Genomic DNA, 13,992 nt, shown 5'->3' on the forward strand with positions numbered 1-13,992 from the left:
TTGTCTGACCAGTGTGATTCAGAGCACGTTTTCAAAGGCATGTCCCCAGCAAGATGGATTTGGTTTTCTGCATGATTTGAACTATTATTTTGCCATTCTCAGGGCATGAGCTGAGACGTTATTTAACCCAAAGACTTTCGGCACTGGTACAACATTTGCTGTATCACCAAGGTCCATAATGGGAAGTAAGTTTTAAAATAGCAATGGGAAAAGTCACAGACAGTAGGATTACGTTGCATAAGAATTAACATCACCAGAACCCATGTCTGAGTCTTCCCCCAGCTGGGACATTCCAGTAAGGATCAGAGGAACAACCCGTCCCAGGCTGGGACTGCCAGCTGGGGTGTCCTCACAGCTGGTGGCAGGGGCCAGGAGCCAGAGGCAGCTCCCGCAGCTGTTCTACACCTAAGCAAAACTGTAAGTTCAGGGCTCTAGCACCCAGTCCTTGCCCTCTTTACTGACTTTTTTCTTTTCGTAATGCTGGTTTTTGACAATCTCCTATAATCCCTTGATTCTGGGGTCCTCCTTGCTGTATTTCTACTTTGGCCCCTTAGGATGAGTCACACAGCCTTGACATCTCAGAATCTCTGTACCACTTAAAAAAAATAAATAATAATAATAAATATATATATATAAACATAGACTTCCGAGGAAAAATACCTCTTGCTATTCCCCATTTTTCTCTAAATATTTCCATGTTGATTCCAAAAATGCAACTGTCTTAAGAAAGATACAGCTCCAATCAATAGACTTGAGCAAAAAATAGAGAGACAGTTTCAATTTCAAAAATCCCTCAGAATTATATCAAGCAAAGCCACAATATTATAAGTATTTATGTAGTTTTCATCTTCCTTGCCTGTTCTTACAAATTGTTAAAAACACACATGTATCTACAGCTCAAAAAATGGCCCTGAATACTGCTTGCACATGTATCTTGGCTTTATGGCAGACAGAATTTATTCTTTTTTATCCTGCTAGCAGATAACTGACTTGCCATTGCCATAAAAGGGACAGAGCTTAAAGCACAATACGAAAATTCCAGGAATGTTTGAGTCTACCCTCACTTAGCTGATTTTTCCCTTAATATGTGCACTATGAATACAAAGCATTAATGTACTAATTTTTCTTCAAAGTTTTGGTCTGATTCTTTACACCCCCATAAGTCCACACCAGTGTAATTTTTCAGCCTTATTTGGATTTCATTGCAATCCTAGGATTTGTTTCAATGGTTTTAGATTATCAGATATTTCAACAGAAGTCTTCAGTAGACTAGAAAACGAGTTTTCTTCCACTAGATAAACAACTGGACTAATAAGACTGAAAGCCTTACAATATCAAGTCAGCACATAGCTATCCAGTGAAAATGGGCTAATTTGTTTTATCCTTTAGCTATAACTGAAACATTTGTCATGACCAAAAGAAAAAAAAAAGTCTTCTTCATTCCGGTATCTGTATACTAAACTAAGGATCCCATAAATTATCTGTTAAAATAGAACCAGCTAATAAAACAATACATTTTCCCCTAAGTTAGTGATATTTGCATGAAAGATTACATACTTCACTGTGAATTTCCAACAAGAATATCTACAGAAAGAATCCTTAGGCACAAATAGCATCAAATATACTGATGAATTAAAACACTTTCATCCACTAAGTCATTTAGAAATGCTCTTCCAGGTTCATGCCCCAGTGCTAAGACTCAGTGCTATACCCTCAGGTAAAGAAGACCTATGAGGGGAAACCTTGGCTAGAAGGAAGGTTGAGCATCTTGGTGAAACCACAGACCTCCCAGGTAGCCAGAGAGATTACAAATTCCAGAACAGCTGAGACAAACCTGGGTGGAGAAAAGGGTGGACACTGCGTTTCAAAGCTGGTAAAGGAGATGCAATGTTGTTATAGTTGCCTCAAGAAATTTTCTTCTAGCAAACACAAAGGAATACCAGCAGACGTCTGTCAGCTTTTAAAAAAAGTTGAACATCTAGACTGATCTGTGGCTTTCATCATATTTCAAATCAGAGATGAAGCACGAAGCCTGCAAACTCAAGCTCTTCAGCACATCTCTTCTGCACCCACTTTAACAGCTGGACAAAGCTCTCTGCTGGGGTGACAAAACCTTACCCAAAAAAGTATTTCTGCTTCCCAGTTGTAGCATTTGAAACATTCTCTAAGGTATACATTGTTACATACAGAAAGGACAATGGATCGTTTGTCCCACACTTCATCTCTTCTGAATGCAAAAGACCTAACTTACTAGGTTTTAATTAAAATATTGTAGTTCCTCATGCTAATCCTTGTGTATTAAACTAACTCTTGTATTTATTTTATTACTTTGATAATTTCTTCCGCCAGTTCCCTCTCAGCCATGTTGAAAACCTTCATCTCAGAACGCTGCCTCTGTCACAGCTACCAGAGGATGAAAGCCACAAAAAGATGAAAGCAAATGAATTATTACTTTGCAATTTGTTTACTCTGCACCCTTGACAGAAGCACTTTGTGTTTTGTCCTTTACATTGTTCTGTTGAAGATGCACACCCTTCCTCAGACTCTGCAAAAGGCTGTTTGCCAGCAGCAGTAAAGGTGAAGGCAGCAGCAGCATGTACAGAGAGAAAAGGCAGAGGAAAGGAGGGGAAGAGAGGATGTTTAGTAGTTCTTCTCTTGGATCCACCCAAAAAAAAACCCTAACCGGCATAAAATTCCATAAAAGTAGATGAATAACTTTGCTGAAGACACAGTTACACTTTCTACTAATTAGGCTGGCATAATGTTAATCAGGTTGACACAATGGCAAAGGCCATACCCAGGCCCTTCAGTACTTAAAAGGGTCCTATAAGAATGATGGGGACAGACTTTTTAGCAGGGTCTGTTACAACAGGACAAGGGGTAATGGTTTTAAGCTAAAAGAGGGGCTGGACATGAGGAAGAAATTTTTTACACTGAGGGTGGTGAAACACTGGCCCATGTTTCCCAGAGAGGTGGTAGATGTCCCATCCCTGGAGACAATCCAGGCCAGGCTGGACCGGGCTCTGAGCAACCTGATCTGGTTGCAGATGTCCCTGCTCATTGCAGGGGGTTGGACTAGACGACCTTTGGAAGGTCCTTCCAACCAAAACTACTCTATGATTCTATGATAATGTTGGAAAATCTTGTGTCATTTATTTCAGAACACATGTGAGGACAGTATCCTTTTGCTACGTTAGATGAAGGTAACATAAGAAAAAATAAAATTAAAAAAAAAAAAAAGAAACCACATATTTTTCCAACTCTTCTCTGGCTTCCTTCATTTCACCTTTGGCCATGTCTTTTTTATTATCTTGCTGTAATGCAATTCAGGCCAAAAAAAATGAGTGTTTTTTGCAGGCTGTGAGGCAAGGCTGACTCATCTCCACCCTGGCACATTCCCAGGCTCCCGGCTCCCGCGGCACCTGCTGCCGGCTTCTGCACCACAGCACCTTGCTCCTGTGCCTGCACCCCTGGCAACATCCCAGCATGAGGATAAAAGCAGGGCTACAATTCTCATCGGAACCCATAAGTATGAGTTTTCAGATGCTTGATGACTTGGCAAATCAGAGATGAAAAGGGGTATCTCCTACCACCACCACACACTCAGCGAAGAAGAGTTAATACAACCTTCAGGCTTACAATGGTTTTTGCTCATGTTGGAAATTAAGAGGTTTCCTATAAAATACATATTTGAGATATTGGATCAATCAAAGTGGTAATAAGTGAATCCAGAGCTCAACACAGTATAGCAGAACTACATTGGACTGGAAGCTGAAATGCTTTTAAGTATGTACAACTGTAGTTTGGTTTTTTTGTTGTTGGTTTCTTTTTCCAATTTAGAAAGTTTACCCAAGCTCCTCTTTCTGTAAGAGAACATGTCAAAGTAAAGGAAGATTAAACAGACAGTGTTTTGATCATTGAAACATTTACTCAAACCTACTTACTTATATACATATATTTTTCTCAATACTAAATAGAAACTTAAAGGTAAAATGGACATAATTTTTTTCTGATTGAATCTTCGATCATTCTTTGTCTGTTTATACATGCCAGAGGGTAACAACAGACAGTGCTTTTTTGCACTATCTACTTATACTCTTTATGAAGAATACATTTGCCTTCTTTACTGCAAGTCACTTCAGATTAGAATGGCATAATGACAGACATTGGCATACTGACCTTTTAACTTGTTCTGTATTTTACTTCCACATTGTCAAAGATACTACTATATAAAGACTCTTGGAGGGCTAATGCCACATACTTCTCTGATGTATTAAATCACCAAGAATCATTCCAGACAGTCACAACCCAGAGAAGTGAAAAATCTGTCTTCCCACAAACACTGTTGAATTGCAGCAGTACTTCACATTTTCAGCTGCTTTCTGGAGGCAAAGGTTGCTATCCCTGTCACGTCACAGCCCATGCCCAAATTCTTCCCTTTAACCAAATTTTGCAAGGTGTTAAGGGCCTTTGTGATGGTAAAATCAACGGAAATTCTGGGAAGGGAGCACTATGTAACTTCTAAACACTGATGAAGTAAGTCAATTTATTCTCATGTTGAGGTTGTTGAATCTTCCTTTGTTTAGTCTAGTTCTATAAAAAGAACAATATTCATAAGCCTATCCCTAGAGATGGTTTCTGATATTTTTAAACAATTGTCTTAGCTGCCTGCAGTGGCTATCCTACATTTCTCTATGTGAACAAGGTAACCGACGGTATATACATCCAGCATAACCTCAGGCATTACATAACCCAGGATTTTCTACGCCAAACAGACCAGCTGCTAGGAAACACCACGGTAGTCCTGCAGGCATTTGATACACACAAACGCTCAGAAGCGAAAACTGTGCTACTTGGCATGACGGTCCAGGAACGCACTTGCGCGTGCTGACGCTCAGCAGCTGGCCGCAGGAACGAAGTTCACCGAGATGAGTCAGGGATGGCTGCTCAGGGAGGCTCAGGGACAGCATTCTCCAACACAGCTGGCAGCAGACAGGTATGTGTTCCCAAAACTGCCTGCCCTTCTCTCCTGACGCCAGCACCCTGTGTGTGATGCTGTAGAAGAGGCAGTCAGAAGGAGAGACAGGGAAAGTGGGCAGGAAGGACAGCAGGATGGGATCCTGGGAGCAAAGAGCCATCAGGTTTGTTCCCTTTGCTCCCAGACATGCCCATGCATTTTGCTCTGTACATATATTGAACAAATGACTCCCCACTTGTAGGGGTGGACAGGCAAACCCACGACTGCTGCTTCCCCTGCAAGTGCTCCTCACCTTGGACTGGAAGGCCACCTCCCTGCCCACGCTCTCATGGCCCTCTGTGATGCACCCTTGGCCATCCCATGTTCTCATACCCCTTCCTGCCAAGCCACCTCTCTCCAAAAGGAAGAAAAGGGAATGCTGTACTCTTTTTCAGACCCTCTTGCACCCTGCCACAGCCTGACAGGGGAAACCAAACTCCATCTCCTATTCCTCTGTGAAATCTTGTAGCCCAAGAGGTGCTTAACTTACTGGAAGTAATTTGGGTCTCTCCTTCTGGCCCCATTTTCTGAATTGAAGTGACCATATCTCCATCCTGAACTAAAACCCATCACAATTTGTTAGATGTGCTCTTGGTATTGACAAGCCCTTGAGGACATTCAGGGACAAAGATGTCCAGAAGTCTTAGGGGACAGGTCTCTCAGCATCTAAGACAGTGGCAGCCCTAGACACAAATGGCTGCAGAAGGCAGGTGCCCAACCCAGCCTGACTTCATTAGTAAAACCACACCAGGTGAAACGCTGCCAGTCATCCAGACTCAGTCATATGACCTCTCTTCAGCTACACACCAAAAGCCCAAGGCATTTCTTTTATCTGCTCTAGGTTTATCTGCCCTGTACTTATTCATCTCAATAAACTACGTTTTTTAGTGAAAAAGGAACAACAAATGTGTTCACACTAGTTGGAAGCAATTTATTTTTTTTGCTTTTGGCCTAGACTCACACGTCTCTGACTGCAACCCCAAACACAATTTAAAAATAGGATGGGTGACATGGGGAAGGTGTGAAGGTGATACAGCAGAGCTGCCTCTGCCCAGAGATGGACACAGCACCAGTCCCCAGCCAAGGCTTACCCAGGGACAGGAACCTCCTGGCCTTCCACCAGCGTGTCCCCAGCTGCCACCACACGCTCGGCTCAAACAGCACTGGTGGAATCAGCATTGTGGAAAAAATTATGCATGCTTTTATCACTGTTTTGGCCTGCCTTCTCCTAGTAGCTGGAGAGAGTTTGCCCTTAGCTTTGGCCCAGCTCCTGTTTTGGCAACACTAAAAGGGGAACAGGAGATGGCTTGGGATCTTGGAGAGACCGCTAAGCCCACCACCCAGCACCAGTAGACAGGGCATCTCCTCCATTCCCATGGCATTACATGGCAGCCAGCGCACTCGTGTCAAAGGCAACTTGCCCTGGGGCTCAAGCACAGCCAGAAGATCTTGCTCTGTTGCAGAAAGCACAAGGACCAGCACTGCAGAGGCAACCACAAGGTACCGAAACATGAAACCAGGATTTCCATGGCATTGTCATCTCTCAACCAAGCAGTACTAATGTTAGGAAATGGACTTTTTTCAAAGGAAATGGCAGCCTGAAGAGTGTCAGAAATGTGATCCCCTGCAGAGAACCATCAAAACAAGCTTCTCCTGTAACTGTCTCGTGGGAGCAGTGCCTCAAGCCTGACCTGGAAACTTCTTAATCTACTGCCCTGTCTTCTACTCTGCTCTCCTTACAATTTGAAAATTAGTCTCCTGACAAGAACATGGAAGAGTACAAAAGCCTACATTAGCTATAATTAGCATTTTAATTATAATTATTTGATGTAAAAAACACTGAGCTTCCAGTGCAACATCTGGATGCATTTTAAAGGTGCCACATTACAACCTGTGGGAGCTGCCATGGAGCAGCTCCCTTTTCTGTGCTGAGGCACATGATCCTGACAGTAGCTGGCTCAAGTCTGGCTTTGCTATGTCAAATGCCTCTGTGAGAGCAGACCTTCCAAATCTCTTTGTATGTATTTAATCACAGATATGTCAGTGATAAAAACAATTTTTCACTCTGCCAGCCCCGTTACACTGCAGAACCACCACCCCCAGCACGGCATGAGCTGCTTCTGCTACGTTTGCATTCACAGACATGATCTCAAGTACCTGCACAACCACAATGCACATATGAAGAAACATTTTTTCCTGTGAGGGTGACCAAACACCTGGACAAGTTGCCCAGAGAGACTGAAGAGTCTGTGTCCTTGGAGACGTTCAAAAAACTGGCTGGACGTGGCTTTGAGCAGCCTGCTGCAGTTGGCCCTGATCTGTGCAGGGCATTGGACCAGATCATCTCCAAGGTACCCTCCAGTATCAGTGATTCTGTGATGAAGGCCACAGGACAGTTAAGAATATGAAAAGACTTTGGCTGCACAAATAATACATATATTTTATTTAATCTACCTGATACAAGCTATTTTGGGGAAGGAAAGAACCAGCATCGTATTTTGCAGAACAGCAGTTGCTCCATTCAGCCTATGGCAAACAGTACTGCACAGAACCTTGCCTACCATGCAGTCTTCTGCTAACACAACTCCTCTTTAAATGTAAACAGTGGGAACTAATTCATTTGAGGACAATGTAAGCACTGGGCCAGCTCTGCCAGCTCTCCAAAAACAGAAGAGGTCCTGCCCAGGTGTATAGTGGATCACACCACCCAGCCATGATCACTCAGAGGCATCAGCCTGGCTCAAGGACCTCCAAAGAGAAGCTCCTCAACCACCAGCCACTCCTGGTACACTACAAGCCAACAGCAGCCTCCATCGCCTTTTGGGTAGTTGCTAGTGACAGGCAACAGCGTGGAGCTGGGGAAAATGCCAGCAGAACTGAACTGACTAAAAGGCCATCCATGTATGGCTGAAAGTTTATCTAAGGCAATAAAACTGCAAGGAGCTCATACTTGTGTTTCCCGGTGGCGCTGATGAGGAACTGTAAATCTGCAGTCAGCATAGTTATAGTTAATTAGGAGGATAACTTCATAATATAATTAACAGCTCCAGAAATCTTGATTTTAATAAAACAATGTATCCAGTACATTAAAGACACTTCTAAAATAGAGCCTCTTCAGAGTTGCTACAGAAGACCTTCAATTGTGTAACTGATATTAAAATTTGTATCTTCTTTTGACAAGCACATCTTCCCTATGTAGTTTTCTGTCTTTGACACGATTGTCATGATTTTACCCAATTACTTTACAGCACAAGACAAAAGTACATCTCACAAACTGACATTTATACTTCCAGGAATACCAAATTCAGAACTCCAACATGAATAATTTACTTCAAAAGATTTTAATTAATTAAAATTAATTATATCCTGAAAGGAATACAGTTTAATCAGCTTAATGCCATATGATGAGTGAATCGCCTAAGAGGTGCATCACCAAGTGATTTACAGCAGTCACAGTAAGGCTGATATTATCAGCCTAGGGGCAACAGATAAGACACCAGAAGTTCAGTGCATTTCTTACTTCAGCTGATTCAAGGCATACATACTATCCCCATGGTCACACAGAGATACCATAATTCATTATAGAACTTAATTTCATCTGAAACTGCAGAAAAAGAGTTTAAAATAACCATTTCCCATACTTCCTTTTCTGATTAAAATGCTAATACAAGATCTTACATTTATAGCAGGAAGTACAACTAAAATCCATCTGCCAGTGCCCACTGAAGAGTTTTCTGCACCCCTGAATTTCACTGCTCCAATATCAACCTAACCAAATGCAAGAAACCAAAGAGACACAAAAAGATGACCTATTTCAAACTACTGTGTCAACTGCCCTTTACTTAGAGGTACAGAGGGAACTGCACAAATACTTCAGGAGCGCCAGGAAAGAGTCCTTTAACTTAAGGAGAGCGGATAGCTAATATCTCAGTGATAAAATTAGCTCCCTGAACAAAACTTTCAGACTACTTGCATACTTTCGATTTTAAATGTCTGTGGCTGAATCTGGCTCCATCGGGAGACGTGCCAGCACTCAGCTTCAACTAACCATTATCATCGGAATCCTTCCTTGCTCTCCAGCCTACTGCCCATCGCGGGGGTCAAAGGCAGCGAGCACCCACTTGGAGTCCAAGCAACCAAACACTTTTTCCTTTCCTTTCCTTTCCTTTCCTTTCCTTTCCTTTCCTTTCCTTTCTTTCCCCTCCAGGAAAGCTATTTTTTTTTTTTTTTCAGTGGAAACACAACTTGCTACTTCTAGGTCCCGGGTGGGTATGTGCTTTATATTACCTCCCCAGCCAGCGGCGCTCCTGGCCGACCCGTGGGAGAGCGAAGGGCGGCGGGGCCGGCCCGTCTCCCAGCGCTAACCCGCACCCCACCGCCATCCCGTGGGGAGGTCGGGGCCCCACGCGAGGTGCCGGCCGCGCCGCCCCGCACCCGCGGAAGGGCAGCCGGGCATCCCCAACAAGCTCACCTGGCCGCTCCACCCTTCCGAAAGCGGAGGCCCCGCGCAATTCAGTCAGGGGCAGAGAAGCTCACCGCGCCGATCCCCGCGGGCACCCCGTCCCCTCCCCGCGCGTCCCCGGGAGAGGGTCCCGCGTGGCACCCCGTCGCGCAGCCCGGGGGAGCCGCCCCCCGCGTACTCACCGCGGCAGACACGGCGCTGAGCTCGGCGCTCAGCAGCAGCCCGAAGCCCAGCCAGAGCCGCATGCTGCCGCGCACCGCACCGCGCCGTCGGTCCCTGGGCGGCGGGACGCCGGCGGCTCAGTGTGGGGCTCCGCGGGGCCGGCCCCACATGCGCGCCTCTCCCCTCCGTGGCGGCCGCGGCGCCTGCAATGCCTCGGGGGCGAGGGACTAGCCGCGCCGTAACCGATGGGCGGCGGCAGCCCCCTCTCCTCCCCCCGGGCGGGGACCCTGGGAGGGCGCAACCTCGCCCGCTCCCCGCCGGCCGCAGTTCCTCCTCCTCCTCCTCCCCGCCGCGGGTGGGTGGCGGGCCGGCGACGGGGAGGTGTGGGCGGAGGGGGGGAGGCGCGCCGCTTCCTCGCCCCAAACTGCCGCTGCCGCCCGGAGGGCACGGTAGCGCGGCGCGCAACGGTGCGGAGCGGGCGCGGAAGGGGCCGGGGCAAGGGAAGGGGCCGGGGACACTGGCTCTGCCCGGCCCGTCGGGGTCCGCGCCCCCGCGGGTAGGTGCGCGCCGGAGGGACGCCGCTAAGCGCGACGCGGGGAGCGGCGCCACCTCTTCTCCCTCCCCATCCCGGGATCGGCCCGGCCGGTGGGGCCGCTCCCCGCCCCGCCGAGTCCGGAGACCTCCGCCGAGGGGACCGGAGTTACATGCGGGCTCTTCTTTTGCCTTGCAGGGGCGGCCGTCCGGCGGGAGGAAACCCTGAGCCGAGCCCACGGGCAGGGAAGGAGCGAAAATGGACATCTCGCAGCTTCCCAGCGCACGTATTTTTGTTTGTCAGTAAGTAATTCCGCTCGGCAGGCTTTTGGAAATAACTTCTTTAAAGTGGTATTGTCACCTTTAACTGCAGAGTTTCATCACGTGCTTGTTTTGTGCTGGCTTAAAACAATCTTGTGCTTATTCACCTTTCCCTGCAGGGATCTGGGGCTTCTGCTGATTCTGATGGAAGTCGTGCTGTCAGCCGTCAAAGTGGATGCTGTAAGTAAAATGTCTCGGGACTTTTACTGAGGAGAGAGGGGGGAAAAGGCAGTTTCCTTGGTACTAGAAAGTGAGGAACTGCTTGTTCTTTTGCTGGATGGCTTATCTGTCATTCAGTTAAAAGAAACAACCAACAAATCATCTCTGCAAGCTTTACAGATTACTGCCTTCAACAAAATGATCTTTAGCAGAGAAGCATAAGGCTTCAGTGTCAGGTTGTTGGAAGTATTCCTCTATTACTTCTGCACAGATTGGGCAATTTGTTAAAGTGATAGCAAAGGAAGCCCCACAGCTGCTTCGTTTTCATAAGAAAAGCACCAAAAATACAGTACTATAGGTACCAGAGACTACTTTGGAGAAGTTAACCTGCTGATGAAGTATCTTCAGTTAAGTACAGACCTCGTCTGAGGACTGAGAAGTTGAAGCTATGGCTTATTTTTACAAACCAGAGGCATGTTTATAAATAAATCCTTGTTTAAATTAAATTGTTAAATCCAAAAATAGGTAAGTTAGGTGCTATATGGGTGGCTGTGTCTATCCACTTGAGGTGTTGATGTAAACAGAAGTTATTAAACTCTTGGGTCATTGCCTCAAGGATGTGAAGGAAATGAGTGATAACATACAGGAGAGTGTAACATTTGGGTGTTACAAAGCTTGCTGAATTTAATGGAAAGATTGTCATGAACGCGAGTAAGCTCTGGATCAGGCCTGAATACAGCAGACTGACAGGTTGCTAAGACATGGTTTGTGGCTGCATTGGTCAGCCACCAAGTGTGGGTAGTGTGGTCACGTGCAAGTGGGACTCTGGTTACATTATTTTCAAAAGCTATCCTACTCCTATGTTAATCCTACTATCTGCAACTCTCACCCCTTTTTTATGACTTTGTACTCTCATAGATATCTGATGTGGTTACATCTTTGTGGTGAGATGGCATAATATGTTAAGGAATGGGAAGTACTAGGGCTTTTGCAGCAGGAGTTGTGACACATGACAATTCTGCACTCAAGCTGCAGCTGGCAGGGAGAGTTTGCCTGTGGGTCTGCATGGCTGGTTGGTCTCTTCACATTGTGGCTGAGCAAGAGGTGGTGGGCTGGGGACCCACAGCCTCATGGGAAGGGACACGAGCGGGGACCTCGAGTGTCACGTGCTACATTTCTTTGCCATGTTTTCATAGATGCATCATTCTGCTGAGTAGCACTAAATGGACCACGTGCTATTGAAACCAGAGCAGGCTGGTGATAACGCGAGTGTTCTAGGCCAAGTAATGACATCACTGGGATCAGTTGACATAAAAAGGCGGCATTTTTGGTATGATTCTTCCTTTGAAGAAGTTGTGCTGTAGTGTGCGTAGCATGATACCTGAGCTTCAGCTCTAGCTTTGCTAATTCATTCTCCTTCATGTTCTTGCTTGTAGACTGCAGGCTGTGGCGTTAATGCAGAGCTATACTGAAGAGGTGTTTGAGCTGCATCAGTTAGTGGGTGCGGTCTGGTCATGGCTGCTTGAATTGTCACATACTGGTTTTCCCAGAGTATCTTGGAAGAGAAAATTGGCCTGCTTGGAGGTCTGATTTCCCTGATTTAACAGTTCCTAAGGTGCGGGCTGCATAGGAGATGGAACACCCCAGTGAATGCGAGTGAGGAAGTTTGGTCACATTTTCATGAAAAATTAGAGCTGCACTGCCACCAAAATATTTATCTCATTTTCCACCCATATGCCACTCCCTTCCCTTGGCCAGCACACATCTTTTTGTAGTCGTGTGGTGAACTGAATTGGAAAATTACTTGTTTAAACTGATCAGTCTCAAGTAGAGAAGAGGGGTGAGAGCTAACTTCAGCCTGGATCAGATCACCACTTGTATTCATAAAAACTTGGGCTGGCACAGAACTGGGAGCAGACAGCTGAGGGTGAGAGAAGCAGAGGGCTTGCTCCTTGTGGTGACAGCTCTGGTCAAGTGTGTTTGCAAAGTGACAAAGTATGAGAAGCAGCAGCACCTGAGTAATGGCAGGTGCAGTCGTATTCTTTATATTGTAATCCTGTTTGTCACATTGAACCTTCTACTATTTGTTACACAGATAAATGTGCTTATGTTATGAAGTGTTTTATTAGCTTTGATTTAAAAAATACTGTGAATGAGTGAAGTTTATGGGACTAGACCTTAAAAGTCATGGTTCTGCTTGTAATGAGACAAGCAGAGCAGCTGAGCTTGACAGCCATATATATGTGAATGACTAACAGCTGCTAGAGATAAGTGGTGTTATATGAGTGAAAATGCATATAGGAAGAATCCGGGATGAGATTAAGGAGAAAGCCAGAAAGGAGGGAGAGAGAAAGAGGGGAACTTGGAGCATTTGAATGGAAGTCTTGCCTGGCAGACTGCTGAGAGCTGTTAGGGAGACAGATGTTTCTCAGTAGAGAAAGAAGCGAGAGGAAGAAAAAGGAGGATGTTTAGGTTATCTGAGGATTGGGGAAGAAGAAATGGTGCCTTTGAGGAGAGGAGAGGATGCTGGCTGCAGGCTTGAAGAGAGCTAAGGAAGAGTCCCTGGATGGAGATGCAAGGAGAGACAGCCAGATGGAGTGGATCAGGCTCCAGTTATCTTTAGCGCTTTTTGGCATACACTGGCAATGTTAAAGCCCCCAAATAACTTTGGAACTATTCTAAATTGTAGATTTAAATCTTCATCTGGCTTAAATAAAATTAAGTTGTGCTAAATACCCAAAGTTTGGCCAAGTTTGCAGATTTCTTCTCCTTCTTTCTCTCTCTGCAAATATATTGCATCCAACATATAATTCTAGGATTTGTTTTTTTCTTTTCAGAGAGGATATATCATTTGATAATGCTGATTTTTTTTTTCCTTTTGTCTTTCCCAAAGCACACCTCTTCCTAAGTAGTTTTGTGACATTTTATAACTTAACTAATGCCCCCTTAGTAAATACTTTAAACTGTCCCTAAGGAAAATAACTTTTTAAAAAAAGTTTTATTCTGATGGGAGCAATGGAATCCCAGAAAAGAAGAGAATGATGGTCAGATAAAAGAAAGAAACAAAAGTAAGAGAGAACAAGTTAGAATAACATTTGCAAAAATACCTACAAGTAAGAGATGATAGATGACGTATAAAAATGAGAACATACATAGATATATAGAGAGGTTTATGTAGAAAGAAAATAGAATCAAAGTAATGCATGAGATAAAATTCTCATGGCCTCTGTGACATTGTAAGGGATATATTAGGGGGAATGTCATCAAAGGTGGAGAAGCAGCAATTCTTAAAAAAAGAGGATAAAGCCAACAATGATATGTACTTCTTTCTGTAGACTTA

At 45.0% G+C, this 13,992-nt stretch overlaps 2 protein-coding genes across 5 annotated transcripts in view; one reads left to right on the top strand and one right to left on the bottom strand.

Annotated features, from left to right (window-relative positions):
• COL4A1 (collagen type IV alpha 1 chain) overlaps positions 1-9,903 on the bottom strand; it is a 126,433-nt gene extending 116,530 nt beyond the window's left edge. Inside the window, exon 1 of the mRNA XM_065058497.1 lies at positions 9,662-9,903. Coding sequence (XP_064914569.1) covers positions 9,662-9,724 — 63 coding nt within the window. The 5' untranslated portion in view covers positions 9,725-9,903. The remainder of the gene's footprint in view (positions 1-9,661) is intronic.
• Positions 9,904-9,934: 31 nt separating this feature from the next.
• Positions 9,935-13,992, top strand: part of COL4A2 (collagen type IV alpha 2 chain) — a 151,533-nt gene continuing 147,475 nt past the window's right edge. Inside the window, exons 1-3 of one of the 4 annotated variants that reach the window (XM_065058490.1) lie at positions 9,935-9,996; positions 10,372-10,475; positions 10,613-10,673. In XM_065058490.1, the coding sequence (XP_064914562.1) occupies positions 10,432-10,475; positions 10,613-10,673 (105 nt within the window). In that variant the 5' untranslated portion in view covers positions 9,935-9,996; positions 10,372-10,431. Of the gene's footprint in view, positions 9,997-10,057; positions 10,202-10,371; positions 10,476-10,612; positions 10,674-13,992 lie in introns of those variants that run through there. The other 3 variants (XM_065058462.1, XM_065058473.1, XM_065058484.1) reach the window with 3 other exon arrangements.

This window comes from Columba livia, chromosome 1, assembly GCF_036013475.1.
Source record: "Columba livia isolate bColLiv1 breed racing homer chromosome 1, bColLiv1.pat.W.v2, whole genome shotgun sequence".
In the NCBI taxonomy this organism is placed as follows: domain Eukaryota; kingdom Metazoa; phylum Chordata; class Aves; order Columbiformes; family Columbidae; genus Columba; species Columba livia.